The sequence below is a fragment of the Indicator indicator genome, chromosome 2 (genome assembly GCF_027791375.1).
Source record: "Indicator indicator isolate 239-I01 chromosome 2, UM_Iind_1.1, whole genome shotgun sequence".
NCBI classification, from domain to species: Eukaryota; Metazoa; Chordata; class Aves; order Piciformes; family Indicatoridae; genus Indicator; species Indicator indicator.
In genome coordinates, this window is record NC_072011.1 from 5,564,024 (window position 1) to 5,580,462 (window position 16,439).

Consider the following 16,439-nt stretch of genomic DNA (forward strand, 5'->3'; position numbering starts at 1 on the left):
AAGGAGAAACAATGGTTAAGGAGAAACAATGGTTAAGGAGAAACAATGGTTAAATCTATAATCATGTACTGCAAAATTAATGATCAAAGAACAGCATAGAATAAAAATGATGTGAAAGTTTAGTGGCACGAAGTAATTGCTCAGTCTTCAGAGATTCTGATACTTCTCACACTGTTAAAAGCAAGAGATAAAAATATTCTAGGACTGAAAAAGTCTCCCTGCTTTTGATCAAGCAAAGGAGTAAGTAAAAGTCTTGGATCTTTTGGTGAGGCAATTTTTAAGGGACTCTCATTGAACAGGTTTTTATTGATACATCTGCTTAGTAGAAAGAAATAAAAGTCACCTTAGTTGATGCAAAAATTGGTTAACTGGTGGCCATGGTGCTGTGGCTTTGCAAATCTTTGCTAGGAGGAAAAGTTTTCTAACAATAGAGTCCTTCCCACTGTACAGTTTTCTCACAAGTTGTCCTCCTTTTACTTCTGTTGTCTCATTTCTAAGAGCTTGGGAAGTCTTGCAACACTTTTCTTACATCAGCTAAAGCCAGAATAATTTCCTAAGTGGATCTAAAGTACAGCATTCTCTCTCAGGCCAGAGAAAGGAAGCAGGAATCGATTAATTATTTACTTGCTCTAGATATGACTTCCCATCAGTCAAGCTTCAAGAGGCTTAGACTGTATTTTCTTTCCTTTTTTGGGGGGATAAGGGGACATTTATAGGACAGGAGGAAATGGACTTAAGTTGTGCCAGCTGAGGTTTAGATTGGATATCAGGAAAAAAAATTCTTTACTGAAAGAGTGGTGAGGTGTTGGAACAGGCTGCCCAGGGAAGTAGTGGAGTTGCCACCCCTGGAGGTGTTCAAGAAGCTGTAGATGTGGCACTTCAAGATATAGTCTAGGACTTATGATAATTGGGTTAGAGTTGGAGCCAATGATCCTAAAGGTCTTTTCCAACCTTTGTGATTTTATGATTTTCTAGGAGGAACATTAGCTGCAGAAGAAAGTCAAGAGAGGACTTGCAGAGCCCTACACCAAGGACGGTTTTCCTTATGCTCAGCTCAGGCCTTGAACTGAAGTATCTGCAGCTGCTAGATCCAGCAGGCTCCGCACTCAAACACTGTAGCAGTCAGTACCCATCCATCCTCAAGCCCCCCAGAACAGCCAGACAGGAAGGCTCCCAGATCCTCCGGGAACACCAGCAAGGACCTGAAATGTGCACCATTGGCTCCTGCTGCTTGCATCAACATCTGGCCACAAATTCAGCCCTAATCTATCTCAGACAGCTGTTATGTCTGGCTATCACTAACAGTTCACAAATATACTCCAAGCAGGACATGAAATTCAATGGACTGCTTTTTGGCCAAAACCCAAATTAAAGCTCCACCAAGAAGGCTGAGCAGAGGAAAGGAACTTGGAGGCTACGTGAGATGTTGATTGCTTTTGGCACTGCTTAAGAGCGCTGAAGCTAGAAGGTGGTGCGGAAAGCACACAGCCACCAAGCCACCAGAAAGTTAGAAACTGAAAGGAATTAGTCTCTGTGCACCAAGAGCAACAACCTGGCTTCACAGCTGACTAGCAAATTAGCAGCAAGAGGTGTAAAAGAAGCAGGAAGAAATGAGGAGGAGAGGAAAAAAGGCTGGTTAACCACTTAGGCTGGGCAGACACGCAGCTCAGGCCTGTTTTAGTGCTTCTGAAGCTCCTATGATTTTGCCCCTTTCAGTTTGTTTCCTTAACACCCTCAAGAGGTAATGTTAGTTCAGATGTATTATTTGATAATCCCAGTCTCCATAGTGGAGGAAACTGTGCAGCACACTGTTCTTCTTAGGCAACCTCTAGGTTTCAACAGCCATGGAAGAGACCTCACCTGGAGTACTGTGTACAGGTCTGGAGTCCTCAATATAGAAAGGACATAGACCTGATGGAGAGGGTCCAGAAGAGGGCCACAAAAATGATCAGGGGGTTGGAGCAGCTCTGCTATGAGCACAGGCTGAGGGAGCTGGGGGTGTTCAGCCTGCAGAGGAGAAGGCTCCAGGGAGACCTAATAGCAGCCTGCCAGTATCTGAAGGAAGCCAACAGGAAGGATGGAGAGAGACTGTTTACAAAAGCCTGCAGGGACAGGACGAGGGGCTAGAGAAGAGCAGATTTAGATTGGATGTTAGGAGCAAGTTCTTTACTATGAGGGTGGTGGAACCCAGGGAGGTGGTTGAGGCTCCTTCCCTGGAGGTATTCAAGGTGAGGCTCAACAGGGCCCTGGGCAACCTGGTCTAGTTGGGGATGTCCCTGCTGACTGCGGGGAGGTCAGACTGGATGAGCTTTGGAGGTCCCTTCCACCCTGGACCATTCTATGATTCTATGATAAGATACACAGGCCTTCAGTTATCTGTGTTTGGGTGCAAAAGCACTTTAAATTACTAGATTAAAACCAAATGAATTAAAATCATTCATTAAAACAAACAAACAAATGAAAAACCATCAGCAAAGAAAAACATGTCTGTCTCAGATAACAGCAAATACCAGCGTTCTTCTACAGCTATCAGGCTACTTCTGTGCTCTCTGGCAAGGAATGTCTAAGATGACCTTTAGTAATACTCTTCCATCCCAATGTCTGTGATCTTAATATTTTCCCTGTAACAAATATGAGTGAAAGGTGCTGCTCAATAACCCAGCACAGTTACTGACTGCAGAATGCATGCCTCTGGTGGAAAGGTATATGAACTATAAAAGATCTTAAAGATTAGACAGCTAAATGCAGTGCAGTACCAACAAAAGTGACCACAAACACTGCTAACCAACAGGCAAAGAGAAAAAGCAAAGCCAACTAGCCTCTCCTCCATTTCTTTCAAGTAGCTCACAAACTCCTAAATGCATAACCACCTTTTCAAACATAGCAGTTTCTTTATTCTGGCACATGGAATTCATATGTTTCTTCATTTTGGCATATGGAAAGAATGAGGTAAGGGTGACTGATGAAGTCTCTCAGCAGCTTCAAATTCTGACCAGTGTTGATAGCACTGCAGACCACAACATCTGCAACACAAACTATATCACTGTGCATAGAAGCTATTGGATGTAATATATCTCAGTTCTTGCAGCAGAATGACATGCTTGCAATACCAGGAAAATATTATCTTAAAAAAACCATTTTTGTTCCTTTTAAAAAAATTCTTGCATGCTATCTTAATAATGTTCCTTACACATCTTTGTGCAAGATTGTGCTAGCAAATAACAGAAGATGAGAAATACTAAACCCATGATTTGAACATTTCTTTCTTTAGACATATTTTTGTTTTTAAATATCTCCTGAAAAATTCTCTGCTGAAAAATTCCCTTCATTGTGTGCTCAGCCCTAAGACAAATAGGGCAGGAACTCCAAGCATAATCATACCTGCACTATTCCTCCTTTCTCAAAGAGTAACATGGGAATCTGTCATTCATTTAATACACTGTAGGGAAGAAAACCAGCTTGCTGTGTCAAGAGAGATAGATTGTTGTTGCTGCTTTCACACAGAATACCTTCTTGCTTTTGTCCACAGACTGCAAATAACTACAGTGACACTTCAGGGAATGAGGAAATTGTATTACCTTTACTATTAATCCCTTTGAGTCAACCATCCATATCCTTTTGGTAGCTTCATCTTGAGATATCCCTTCTTTTTCCATAGCCATAACAATGAGGTTTGCTATCCCCAGTGCAGCCTGAGGAAAGAGAAGAAAAGTAGTAAGTGAAACTAGAAATGAAAGAAATCCCCTGCTCACTTGTTTCCTCTACCCTGTATTTTTAGCCAAGTTTGTTGATTTTATTTGACAATAAAACTGAATCATTATTGTTTTCATAAAGTAAACATTAATGGACACTTGCTATCACTGGGTAATTAGAAACTGTAATGTAGATAAATAATTCAGATGAATCTTGAACCATATAGATAAATCATAGAATCATAGAATTGTTAGGGTTGGAAGGGACCTCAAGAATCTTCTAGTTCCAACCCCCCTGCCACAGGCAGGGACACCTCACACTACATCAGATTGCCCAGAGCCACATCCAGCCTGGCCTTAAACACCTCCAGGGAGGAGGCTTCCACCACCTCCCTGGGCAACCTGTTCCAGTGTCTCAACACCCTCATGGTGTAAAACTTCTTCCTAACATCCAATCTGACTCTACCCATTTCTAGTTTTGCTCTATTCCCCCTAATTCTTTCACTACCTGACACCCTAAAAAGTCCCTCCCCAGCTTTCTTGTAGGCCCCCTTCAGATACTGGAAAGCCACAATAAGGTCTGCTCACAGTATAGACAAATCTCAAGATGGCATTTACAGTGTGGGGAGCATAATAAATCCTTAAAATCTGCTGAAAAATGCTAAAACAAATCTTTATTCCACATAATCACCCCAGAATATATTAAATATTTATTCTTCTTCAACATGTTATCTTGTTAATTAGATATTTATAGTAACTTAAACCAAAGCAAACTACACTCTAACATGCCAGAAAGTAAAATGCAGTCCTGAAAGATTCTTTGCTCTTATCTTTTTTCCCAAATGTCCATCACAAAGGTAAGTCTCCTTTTACCTACTGTTCATGTGTTTTGTAACTCTAGACCTGGCTGTGCTCCCAGTGAAAGCAGGGGTGACAGAAATTCACTTATCAATCATTTTGCTGAAACATGTATCATTCTTACTGGATTTTACAATATTTCACCCAACAGATCAAATGTCATACAGGCACAGATTGAAAACCAGGCAACAAAATCGAGCCAACAGCCCACTCAGTATTCTAATCACCAACTCATACACCTGCTGATGGGGCTGATTCTGTTTCTTGTTCTTTATTACTCAGTTTCACTGAGAATCTAGTGGGATTCCCCTTTTTTAGTGAAGAAAGAGGTAGTTTTTATTAGGAATGAGTTTCCATGATAGGGATGATATCTACTGTTGCCTCTTTGCAGCAATAAGCACTCTGACAATACTAACAAAAAATAAAATTAAACTATGGATTTGTCTGTCTGTTCAACATAGAACAGTAGAGGTTGGAAGGGGCCTCCAGAGATCATTGAGTCCAGCCCCACTGTCAAAGCATCATCACCTAGGGTAGTCCACACAGGAATGCATCCAGGTGGGTTTGGAAAGTCTCCACAGAAGGAGACTCCACAACCCCCCTGGGCAGCCTGTTCCAGTGCTCTGTCACCCTCACTGGAAAGAAGTTTCTCCTCATATTGAAGTGAAACCTTCCATGTTCAAGTTTTTATCCATTGCTCCTTGTCTCATTACTGTGAACCACTGAAAAGAGCCTGGCCCCCTCCACTTGACACCCACCCCTCAGATACTGATAGACATTGATCAGATCCCCTCTCAGCCTTCTCTTCTCCAGACTAAACAGCCCCAGGGCTCTCAGTCTCTCTTCACAGGGGAGATGCTCAAGTCCCCTAAGCATCCTCATGGCTCTCCATTGGACTCTCTCCAGCAGGTCTCTGTCTCTCTTGAACTGGGGAGCCCAAAACTGGACACAGGATTGCAGATGTGGTCTAGGGCAGAGTAGAGGGGGAGAAGAACCTCCCTAGACCTGCTGGACACACACTTTTTGATGCACCCCAGGATCCCACTGGCACATTGCTGTCCCATGGAGAACTTGCTGTCCACCAGGACTCTAAGGTCTTTCTCCATGGAGCTGCTTTCCAGCAGGGCAACCTCTAACCTGTACTGGACCAAAACCAGGGAAAGGAACTTCAGGAAGATGGATTGTCTGAATGTACAAAGGTACTGACATGCCCTAGAGGGATGCAAGTTGTTCAGAAAACTGCAGACCTGATCTCAGTAGCACCAAATGTTGAATCAAAGGTATCTGGACCACACAAAGCTGGATTAATATACTGCACCTATAGTGGGGTTTGGTGACTACAAATAACATGTTTCAGAAGCCTGGATGGGGTAACAGACTTCCTACAAGTCTAGATGACAGCTAGCCACAACGTAGGTAAATGCAACCTTCATTTGTGTGTCAGTGGCTTAGGGTTTTATACTGAAAAATTAACATCAAAAAGTCATGTGCATAAAAATCTTCAAAACTGAATGACCTTGACATGCAGAATACTGAAAAACTGCATTTAATGATGGAGAAAAAAAACCAGTGGGACCCTACTTACCACTAAATTACAATTCCTCTGATAAATTATTTTTTTTCTCTGTGGTGGCCTATTTCCTGATGTTTTGTTTGTTTACATTGAGAGCAATTTACAAATAACTTACAGCTGAAGTGTTAAACCCTTAAATATCACAAAAAGAAAGCAGAGCTCTGCAAAATGCCTTCTGAAAATTACAAGGCTTGACCAACTGATCAGAGATTTTTCTGTATGTTTGTATTTGAATTAAGAACCAACACCAACTGGTGGTAGTGAGCATTCTACCCATTTTAACCTTCTTCCCAAGTAGGCACATATAATTTGATTAAATATGAATACAAACCTTCATAGTACAATTGTTGCTGCTGAATGAAAATACATTACCTCTCCAGCTCCCTGGAACAACACTGTGTGATCTGATAGCTTGTTCTTGGTGATACGCAGAGCTGCAAGAAGACCTGCAACAGCCACAGAGGCAGTTCCTGAAATAAAACAAATCATTACTATGTTTGCTTATGCTGGAAATAACTACAAAGCATTACATTATAAATAATTGCACAGCATCCTTTGGTAAAAGATGCAAGTACTTACAGAATCACAGAATTATTGAGGCTGGAAATGACCTCTGAGATCATCAAGCCCAGCCTATGACCTAACACCATGACATCTGCTACACCATGCCACCAAGTGCCACAGCCAAGCTTTTCTTCAAGACCTCCAGGGATGGAGACTCCACCACCTCCCTGGGCAGTCCATCCCAGTGCCTAATCAGCCTTGCTGTCAGGAAGTGCTTCCTAAGAGCCAACCTAAACCTCCCCTGGTGCAGCTTCAGGCCATGCCCTCTTGTCCTGTCACAAGCTGCCTGGGAGAAGAGCCTGAGCCCCACCTGACTACAGCTTCCTTTTAGGTAGTTGTAGAGAGTGATAAGGTCCCCTCTGAGTCTCCTCTTCTCCAGGCTGAACACCCCCAGCTCCCTCAGCCTCTCCTCATCAGACTTTCCCTCCAGCCCCCTCACCAGTCTCATTGCTCTCCTCTGGACCTGCTCCAGCACCTCAAGATCCTTCCTGAAGTGAGGGGCCCAGAGCTGCAGACAGCACTTGAGGTGAGGCCTCACCAGTGCTGAATACAGGACAGAATTCCATCCCTAGTCCTGCTGGCCATTATTCCTGATCCAGGCCAGGATGCCATTGGCCTTCTGTGCCCCCTGGGCACACTGCTGGCTCATGTTCAGCTGCTGTCAACCAGTACTTAGGGTAATAAAAAAATTTCAGTGGGATTGGAATTTGCTCTACTGTATTCTTATGAAAGTTAAATGCAAATGGGAATATCTTCAGAGTAACATTAAATAAATTATGTCTGATTCTACTGGATGAACATAATGGCTAGGGCATTTGAACCACTTCAAAATGTTCTGATTATGACCTTTGTCAGAAGGAAAGGGTATTTAAGCCCAGACAGAGCAGGGGGTTTGGACAAGATGACCTATGAGGGACCTTCCAACCCAATCCAATCTGGGAATCTGTGACCTTAGATACTAAAAAATGAAGTACTGGTTTCATTCTTCAAATAGATATACTGCAAATAAAGTAAAATACAAGGCTAAAACAAAACTTTATTTCTTACAGGGAGCTTGTTAGAGCAGAATAGCAAAGTGTGAACATCTGCAGAGAGGCTAAGCCAGCTGAAAGGGTAAGGTCAGCTCATTTATGGACACTGACTGTCCTACTGCATCTGAAAGCCCTCAGGACTCCAGTCCACTGTGAGAGAGGTTCCAGCTGACTAGCAAGTAAAACATTAGAACTACCTTTTAAATCTATTTCTGAGTTGTGCCACACAGGAGAAAAAGGCTAACATTTAGTTTTATCATCTAGCCTGGGGAGGCCTTTCTTCTCCAAATCAGAGCCACAAAAAATGAGATGCCTGCTTCTCCTCACTACATTTTGGTCCTCACTATGAGAATCACCTATTAATAAAATGTTGGGCAATGAAGGGATCATAAGCAGGTATCTAACCCAAGCCTGTTCACAATGGCAGGACCAACTATGCCTCTGTGATTTCTGACAGATCTTTGTCTAACTTGTTCCTAACATCTTTCAAATACTCCTATGATCTCTTCAGCAAGCTATTCCAGAGCTTCAATGTACTTTTTGTTAAAAGCTTCAAATCTAAATGTTGCAGGTATTTCTTCTTCTTCCATTTGGGCCTCTTGTCTTACCAACCACTTAATGATCAGGCCACAGAAATTTGTCATTTTTAGTCATTTTTATGACTAGTTTTGAGAGCTGAGATCATTTACTCTCTTCTCTCTCATTTCTAAAGACATTAGAAACAAACAAACAAAAAACCCCACACAAATAAGAAATGGTTCTTCTGAGGCACAACTTTGGGAGCAACCATCAGGCTGAGACACTTCCACCCCACAGAATCTAAAAACTAGCTTGTTTCATTCCCAGATGAAACTAAGTCTTCCTCTGGCAAGTGACAAATTGGCAAAGACCAAAAATGGCAACAGAGAGAAGTCAGATCATACTCTCACTTTCTCTTGGTACTCCACCAAACAATCCTCACAACCAGCAATAAAAAAATCCCATCCTCTTGCTTGATGCCAAATTCTTTCTTCTGTTTTATATTACACAGCTGTGCTGGCAGGGGAGGAAGAGGAAGCCTACGTAACATGAGTTATTCCTAAGACAATCAATCTGGTCTCCTGAAAAGGAAAGCTGAGTTGGAGCACTGTAAGGTCCTGTTTCCAACCCCTGAAGACAGAAGCTGTGGCCGCTGCAGCATCCTGCCCTCAGCAGAGGACTTCTCAGAGAGGCAGGAAAGCTGCTGTTCAAGTGACAGAGACAATATGAAACCTGGTACATTTGTAATGAATGGGAAGATTGGGATCCTGCTTATCTTCATGGCTGATGGACTGCTGCTACATTTGTTAGCCAGGAGAGTAGGCTGTGATGATGTATTACCAGCTGGGATACTTTTACAGACTCATAATAGAATCAAAGAATCATAGAAGTGTTTCAGTTGGAAAAGACCTCTAAGATCGTCAAGTCCCACCACCAACCTAACACCTAGAGATATGAAACATGAATAAAATATTCCCTTGAATTCAATACCAGTTAGCATTGATTATTTACATGGGATGTGAGCTACGGTTACCTGTGTGTTCATTATGAAGACAATTCAGAACAAAGGTTATAAGAGCAACATACAAAGGCTTACAGATTGACTTTCTCATGAATCACAATTTGCACAAAAGAACTCCTCTACAATGGGCATTTAAAAAGTATTCCACATTGCTTTTATTCAGCCATTTGACTCTAAAAAGCATAATAACCCAGTTTATTAGATTACTGAACCCTGAACTATCGCTGCTGCTGGCAGTGGCTGTCATCACTCCTCGTCAGCAGCTTCCCTTATTCCTTCCTATTCAAAGGGGGGCACTGCCAGTGTGAATAGCAGATCTGTTTAACCAGAACTGCTCTGACTAGCAGCATGACCTTACATTTCAGCCTGAACACTGGCTCGAGTCTCTGACAAGAATCAAAATGCAACTCATATCCATCTGCCAAAGCCTAACCACTTCTTGAAGACATTACGAAGCAGAAGCAGAATTTCACTCTTTTTCCGACTGTCATTGCTACAAGAAGGAGAGAAATGGCCTCACCTCCCTCTCCCACAGAGCACAGGTTAAGGTCCTTGTGTGCAGGACAAGAAAGGCATTGTTCATGGATATGATTTTGAGAACTGATCCTATTCTCCCTAAATTTCTAGAAGGATAACCACAGCAGGTTTAACAAAGGATATTTTGCTCTAAAATATTCTTTGACAGCAAACACTTTGATATAGTTTCCCAGGAAGATGAGTCATATCTCACAAAAATCTGGTAGATGTGAAATTTCAAAGTACACCATTCTTCACCAGGTCTTTGCTTTCTGACCAAGATTCTTTAGCCTTACTTGTTACTGTAAACTGTATGACTGAGCATGAACATGTCAGTGGGAATCCTGAAAATCACAGCCTTTTGGGGTTGGCACATTTAAAGTGCTTTGGAGCACAAAGTCTTCAGCTGATTCAACAACTGAAGCACAAAAGTGGGGGGAAAAAAGCCCCCCAAAATAAGGAACAAGATATTAATTTTTATTTGATGTAATTTAAATTAGCATTTGTCCATCACATAAGATTTCAAAAATATAAAACTTGTAAAGCTTGTAATCAAGTATCAATAGCTCCTGTATGTCATTTTCCTTACCTCAATTTATAAAGCTAGCAAACAAGGAGGAATTTCTGCATCACATCCTAAAATCTGAGCTATTGATTCCGGACTAAAAGATTAGGAAGTGGTAAAAGTAAAATCCATATTTCTCAATATACAACATAATAGAAATTCCATGCTAATATGACCTTCCAAAGAACACTGCCTACCTAGAGTGCCAGGAAAAAAATCATCTCTCTCCTACCTTTACTGGGGAAAAAAGGTGAGAGTAGAGATCCTGTCTAAAAAGTGTCCTCTTAGTTGCTTGTGAAGCAAACACAATGGCTGTGGGTAGCTCAGAAGGACCCTCTTTAATTGAGGGAAGCTCTTTCTCCTTGCCATGAAGTGGCTTGAAAAGCTTTGCATGCACGCTGCTGCCTGGATCTGCAGCTGCAACAGGCAGGCAGGCAGAGCAAAGAGGGGGAAAGGCCCTAGAAAAGGAGAAATAGAGCCTGTTTAAAAGAGCAGCTATTTGGTGTGTTTGAAAAGGGATACAGAGTCCCAGGAGTGCAAGGTGGCTGAGGCTGGGATGTCATCTGGTGCAAAGACTCTGCCAAAAGCAGGGCCACATGGAGCCAGTTGCCCAGGGACACGATGAGAATGGATTTTCTTTTTGTAACCCATAACAAGGAAATAAATTAAACAGAAAAATACTTGGCCATACACCTACCTGTATATGCACATACTTGCACATAGGGGTGGAAAGCATACAAAACTACAGGGGGAACACTTGAAAGCACATTGATCACAGAAGCACAGAATGTTAGGGGCTGGAAAGGACCTTGAAACGTCATCCAGTCCAACCCCCCTGCCAGAGCAGGACCACCTACACCAGATCACACAGGAATGCATCCAGGCAGGTCTTGAATATCTCCAGAGAGCGAGACTCCACAAGCCCTGTGAGCAGCCTGTTTCAGTGTTCTGTCCCCACACAGGGAAAAAAAAAATTCCTCATGTTTCCATGGAACTTCCTACGCCTCAACTTCCACCCATTGCCCCTTGTCCTCTCATTGGGCATCACCCAGCAGAGCCTGGCTCCATCCTCTTGGCACTCACCCTGCACATCTTTATCAACATGAATGAGGTCACCTCTCAGTCTCCTCCAAGCTACAGAGCCCCCAGCTCCCTCAGTCTCTCCTTACAAGGAAGATTTTCCACTCCCTTCATCATTTTTGTGGCTCTGTGCTGGACTTTTTCAAGCAGTTCCCTGAGGTCCTTCCTGAACTGAGTGGCTCAGAACTGGACACAGTATTCCAGATGTGGCCTCACCAGAGCAGAGTAGAGGGGTTTCAATATAAATTTTCCACTGTATACTAGACAAATGATATCCTGAATATACTGGAAAAAAGGATACTCTTCACATAACCCCAAAGTATATGCCTTCATAGGGTCTGGTTTAAGAAAAGTTTTAGAAAGCCCAATGTCTGTTTCATAATATCACAGTTAGAAAAGACCTCTAAGATCACCAAGTCCAACTGTCACATCAAAGCAAATGTCACTTCATATTATGAAAGAGATTTTCTATAGTTTGCACATCAGAATTTGAGATATATGATCAGAGGGCTGGAGCACCTCTCCTATGAAGAGAGTCTGAGAGCATTGGGGTTGTTCAGTTCGGAGAAGAGAAGGCTCTGAGGAGACCTTCTTGTGGCTTTCCAGTATCTGAAGGGGGCTACAAGAAAGCTGGGGAGGGACTTTTTAGGGTGTTGGGTAGTGATAAGACTAGGGGGGGTGGATCCAAGCTAGAGAAGGGGAGATTTCGATTAGGAAGAAGTTCTTCATCATAAGGGTGGTGAGACACTGCAAGAGGTTGCCCAGGGAGGTGGTGGAAGCCTCATCCCTGGAGGTTTTTAAGGCCAGGCTGGATGTGGCTCTGGGCAACCTGAACCAGTGGAAAGTGGCTGGAACAAGGTGATCCTTGAGGTCCTTTCCAACCCTGACAATTCTGTGAATATATCAGCTGTCACAAGTCATTCAACATTGTGTTTTCCAAATCCTTGGTCAGAGGAGGAACTGGAAACCCCCTGCCCATCACAACCACAACAACAACCTTCAAACTTTCTTTACAATTTGATTTCAAGAATTGGAATTTCCAGGTACCAAATGAATCATTTCCCATGTTAACATTAAAAAAACCCAAACAGTTACATCTTAAAAAGGAGATTGCTTGTGACTGGGAACTTCTGATTTCTGAGAACTGGGCTGACTTAACCTTAAATTGGCAATAATCTTTAACTGCCAGGTATAATTTGTGTAATTATTCAAATGGCAGTCTGCTGAGCATTTAGCAGATCTTGTAAATCAAACCATACAAGTAAGATGGAATAATAATCTTCAGTTATGCATGCTTTACATTTTCATTTGGGGTATTTCTTTTCATACAATTTTGATGCAATTAAACAGCACAGCTGTCAGAAACTAATGACATCTAAGGCCATGATGGACACAAAAGTTAATTCCAACCCAGTGCAATCTCTCTGCCTAAATATTTCTGTTGGCATAAAATGCAGGCTCTGTGCCCATAAAAAGGGGAAAGCATTGCAGCTGTGGGCACAGAGAAACAGAGCTGTGACACTTAAATAAAACCTCACAGTATTGTACTGCATAGACAAACATGATTTATGTAGATTGGCTTACTCTGCAGAGTTTTGTAATTTTCCATTAGGGCGATTTTAAAGTACAGAGATGACGAAAAAATCAAAACAACTGAAATAATTGAAACAATTGTCCTGCATAGAGGCAACAAGTTTAAAGGTATTTATGTGTCCATGTTAGCAAGGACTACAACCCACTGCCACATGATGAGCTTTGGGAGAAGCATGTAAAACAAATGCAAGGCTTCTAAGAGGTAGAAATTTGTCTTAAGCCACTGACTGTACTCAAGAAGCAAAAACTCTTTAACCAGACACACCAAAACCAAGATGGGTATGGATAGGGAGCACTATGGCATCCTGCTCTGCTCCAGCTGGATTTGCTGACAGGCAGGCAGGCATAGCCCAAGCCAATCCCTCCCCTGACTGGGATTTCAGCCACTGGTATCTGGATCTGTACCTACGAGTTCCTTAATCAATCTAAAGAGATTCGTTCAAAATCCGTACAGAATGGAAGGGAAAAGTTACTTTTTCCAAAGGAATTTTCAATTGTGAATTCCAACCCTGCTTCCTTCAAGCAGACAAAATCTTCTGCCCCTGATAAACAGCTTTGCAAGCCCTGGTTCTTCTTCTATCACTGATCCACTACCAGGCGGGAGTTTAAAGAGAAAAATAACAACACATATCTTAAAGAAAATTTCACCCTGCTCTGTGACACCTTCTTTGTAAATATACTGCAGATGAGCAAAGCTAGCAACCTGATCCAACTCAGGTTTTTTTCTAAATGTTGTGAAGCTTGACATTACAATATTAATATTTCTCCCACATAGGAAATTATGACAGAAAACCAAAAATCTCAGTTTTGGAAAATGCTCTCTAATATAGTTAGAGATAATCAGATAAAAGTAATTGCTTTAAACTCCAGGCTTTCGCTCATTTTCATTTCTAAAACTCATATTACACATATTTCAAAGAGAAAAGAAAAAAAACAGAAACCAGCAAGCTGATTTGTGGTTAGAATAAAACCAAGCAAGAATCCAAGGGGGGGAAAGTGCATATTTTCTCCCTAAAGCAATATTTTGGCCATTGTGTTAGTGAAAAAATATTTTGAAAATATTAATATGAAGAAATTATTATCATAGAAATACAGAATGGTTTGGGTTAGAAGGGACCTCCAAAGGTCATCTAGTCCAACCTCCCTGCAGTGAGCAGGAGCATCCTCCATTAGATCAGGTTGCCCAGAGCCACCCCTCCATCTGAAAACACAAGATGCTTTCTAGAATGATAAATAAGAGCAATTTTGTTATTCCAATACAGATTGAGAGCCGTTGGTCAGAATCCTCTTTGCCCTTATTGCCAATTGTTTGGGTGCAGAGAGGGGAAGTAGAAAAAGTTACAAAGCTTTCTCCAAAGTAAAGAATGTGACTGTGTTGTAGCAGGGATCACAGAATCACAGAATGTCAGGGGCTGGAAGGCACCTCCAGAGATCATCCAGTCCAACCCCCCCTGCTAGAGCAGGATCACCTAGAGTAGGTCACACAGGAACACATCCAGGTGGGTCTTAAATATCTCCAGAGAGGCAGAATCTACAATCCCCCTGGGCAGCCTGTTCCGGTGTTCTGTCACCCTCACAGGGAAATAATTCTTCTTCCAGTTTCCATGGAACTTCCTATGCCTCAATTTCCACCCATTGCCCCTTGTCCTCTCATTGGGCATCACCCAGCAGAGCCTGGCTCCATCCTCTTGGCACTCACCCTGCACATCTTTATCAACATGAATGAGGTCACCTCTCAGTCTCTTCCTCTCCAAGCTAAAGAGCCCTCAGCTCCCTCAGGCTCTCCTCATAAGGAAGATGTTCCACTCCCTCAATCATTTTTTGGCTCTGCACAGGACTCTTTCAAGCAGTTCCCTGAGGTCCTTCTCGAACTGAGTGGCCCAGAACTGGACACAATATTCCAGATGTGGCCTCATCAGGGCAGAGTAGAGAGGGAGGTGAATCTCTCTTGACCTACTAACCACAATCCTTCTAGTCCACCCCAGAATGGCATGACCATGAACACATTGCTGGCTCATGGTCAGCCTTCTATCCACTAGGACCCCCAGGTCCTTTTCCCCTTCACAGCTCTCCAACCAGTCAGTCCCCAACCTCTCCTGCTCCATGGGGTTGTTCTTTCCCAGGTGCAGGACTCTACACTTGTCCTTGTTGAATTTCATTCCATTTCTCCCTGCCCAGCTCTGCAGCATGTCCAAGTCTCACTGAATGGCAGCACAACCCTCTGCTGTGTCAGCCACTCCCAGTCTGGTGTCACCAGCAAACTTGCTGACAGTGCTCTCTGTGCCCTCATCCAAGTCATTGATGAATATATTGAACAGCACTGGTCCCAGTACTGACCCCTGGAGCACTCCACTACTTAGAGGCCACCAACTAGACTCCATCCCATTGACCACAACTCTCTGACTTCCTTCCCTCAACCAGTTCTCAGTCCACCTCACTACCTGATTGTCCAGACCACACTGCCTCAGCTTAGCTGCATGGATGCTGTGGGAGACAGTGTCAAATGCCTTACTGAAATCAAGATAAACCACATCCACTGCTCTACCATCACCTGATTATGTCCTCATAAAAGGCTATCAGGTTGGTCAGACATGACTTCCCCTTGATAAAACCATGGAGACAAAACTCTCTACAGGTGACCCTTAATGGCCAATCTTTAGTGTTTTTCTAAGGTCAGTATTTTGGCAGACAGCTTTTTCCAGTTATTCTGCAGTGGCATCAGTTAGAGGCATGCTGACACCCTGCAAATAGCTGCAAGCTAACAGAAGACAACTGCATTTGCCCAAGTTACTGCTTGCAAATGGGTCATCAGCTTGCCATAATTTCTTCTCTTTTATAGTGTCAGGACCATGTTTTGGGTTTTCAAAGATTTGAGGTCCTCATTGCATCACTTGGATATATAGGAGTCCTTTGCCCACATATCCTGTGACAGTGAAAAAACCCTCAAGTGCTTCCATGTAGCATGAATTAAACTTTTCTTCCTATCCTTAAGGTAGCTTTGGCTTGACAAACAGCTGGGCTAGAAGGAACTACGTTTAAAATACCATGTAAGCACTATCTTCAGGAGATGATGGCTAACCAGATACAATGATGTATGTGCTTGTCTTTATTGTCCTGCTTGTCAGCTTTACTGCTCTAGGGCCAGAAAATACAACTTGCCTACAGAGAAGGGCACCCTTTCCAGTAGCCTGGGAAAAAATCATGCCATTAAAAACTGAAAATCTCTAAGGATGGCTGAAGAAGTTTAGCACCCTCTATCCTCATTTGTCAGGTGAAAGATCCTCAGAGTTTATAGAGCTGGAATAAAAAGAGGGAGATCACCATATCTATATTTGGGGCATTGCTATTCCACTGCCACATTATATGCCAAGATATTCCTAAAACAAACAAACAAAAAAACCCCAAACAAAAAAACCCCACCCAACAC

At 42.6% G+C, this 16,439-nt stretch overlaps 1 protein-coding gene across 1 annotated transcript in view; it reads right to left on the reverse strand.

The window, feature by feature from the left end:
• The window catches only part of ME1 (malic enzyme 1), a 236,659-nt gene that overhangs the window by 32,825 nt on the left and 187,395 nt on the right, over positions 1-16,439 (reverse strand). Inside the window, exons 8-9 of the mRNA XM_054394230.1 lie at positions 6,496-6,593; positions 3,579-3,692 (exon numbers count right to left, since the gene is read on the reverse strand). Coding sequence (XP_054250205.1) covers positions 3,579-3,692; positions 6,496-6,593 — 212 coding nt within the window. The remainder of the gene's footprint in view (positions 1-3,578; positions 3,693-6,495; positions 6,594-16,439) is intronic.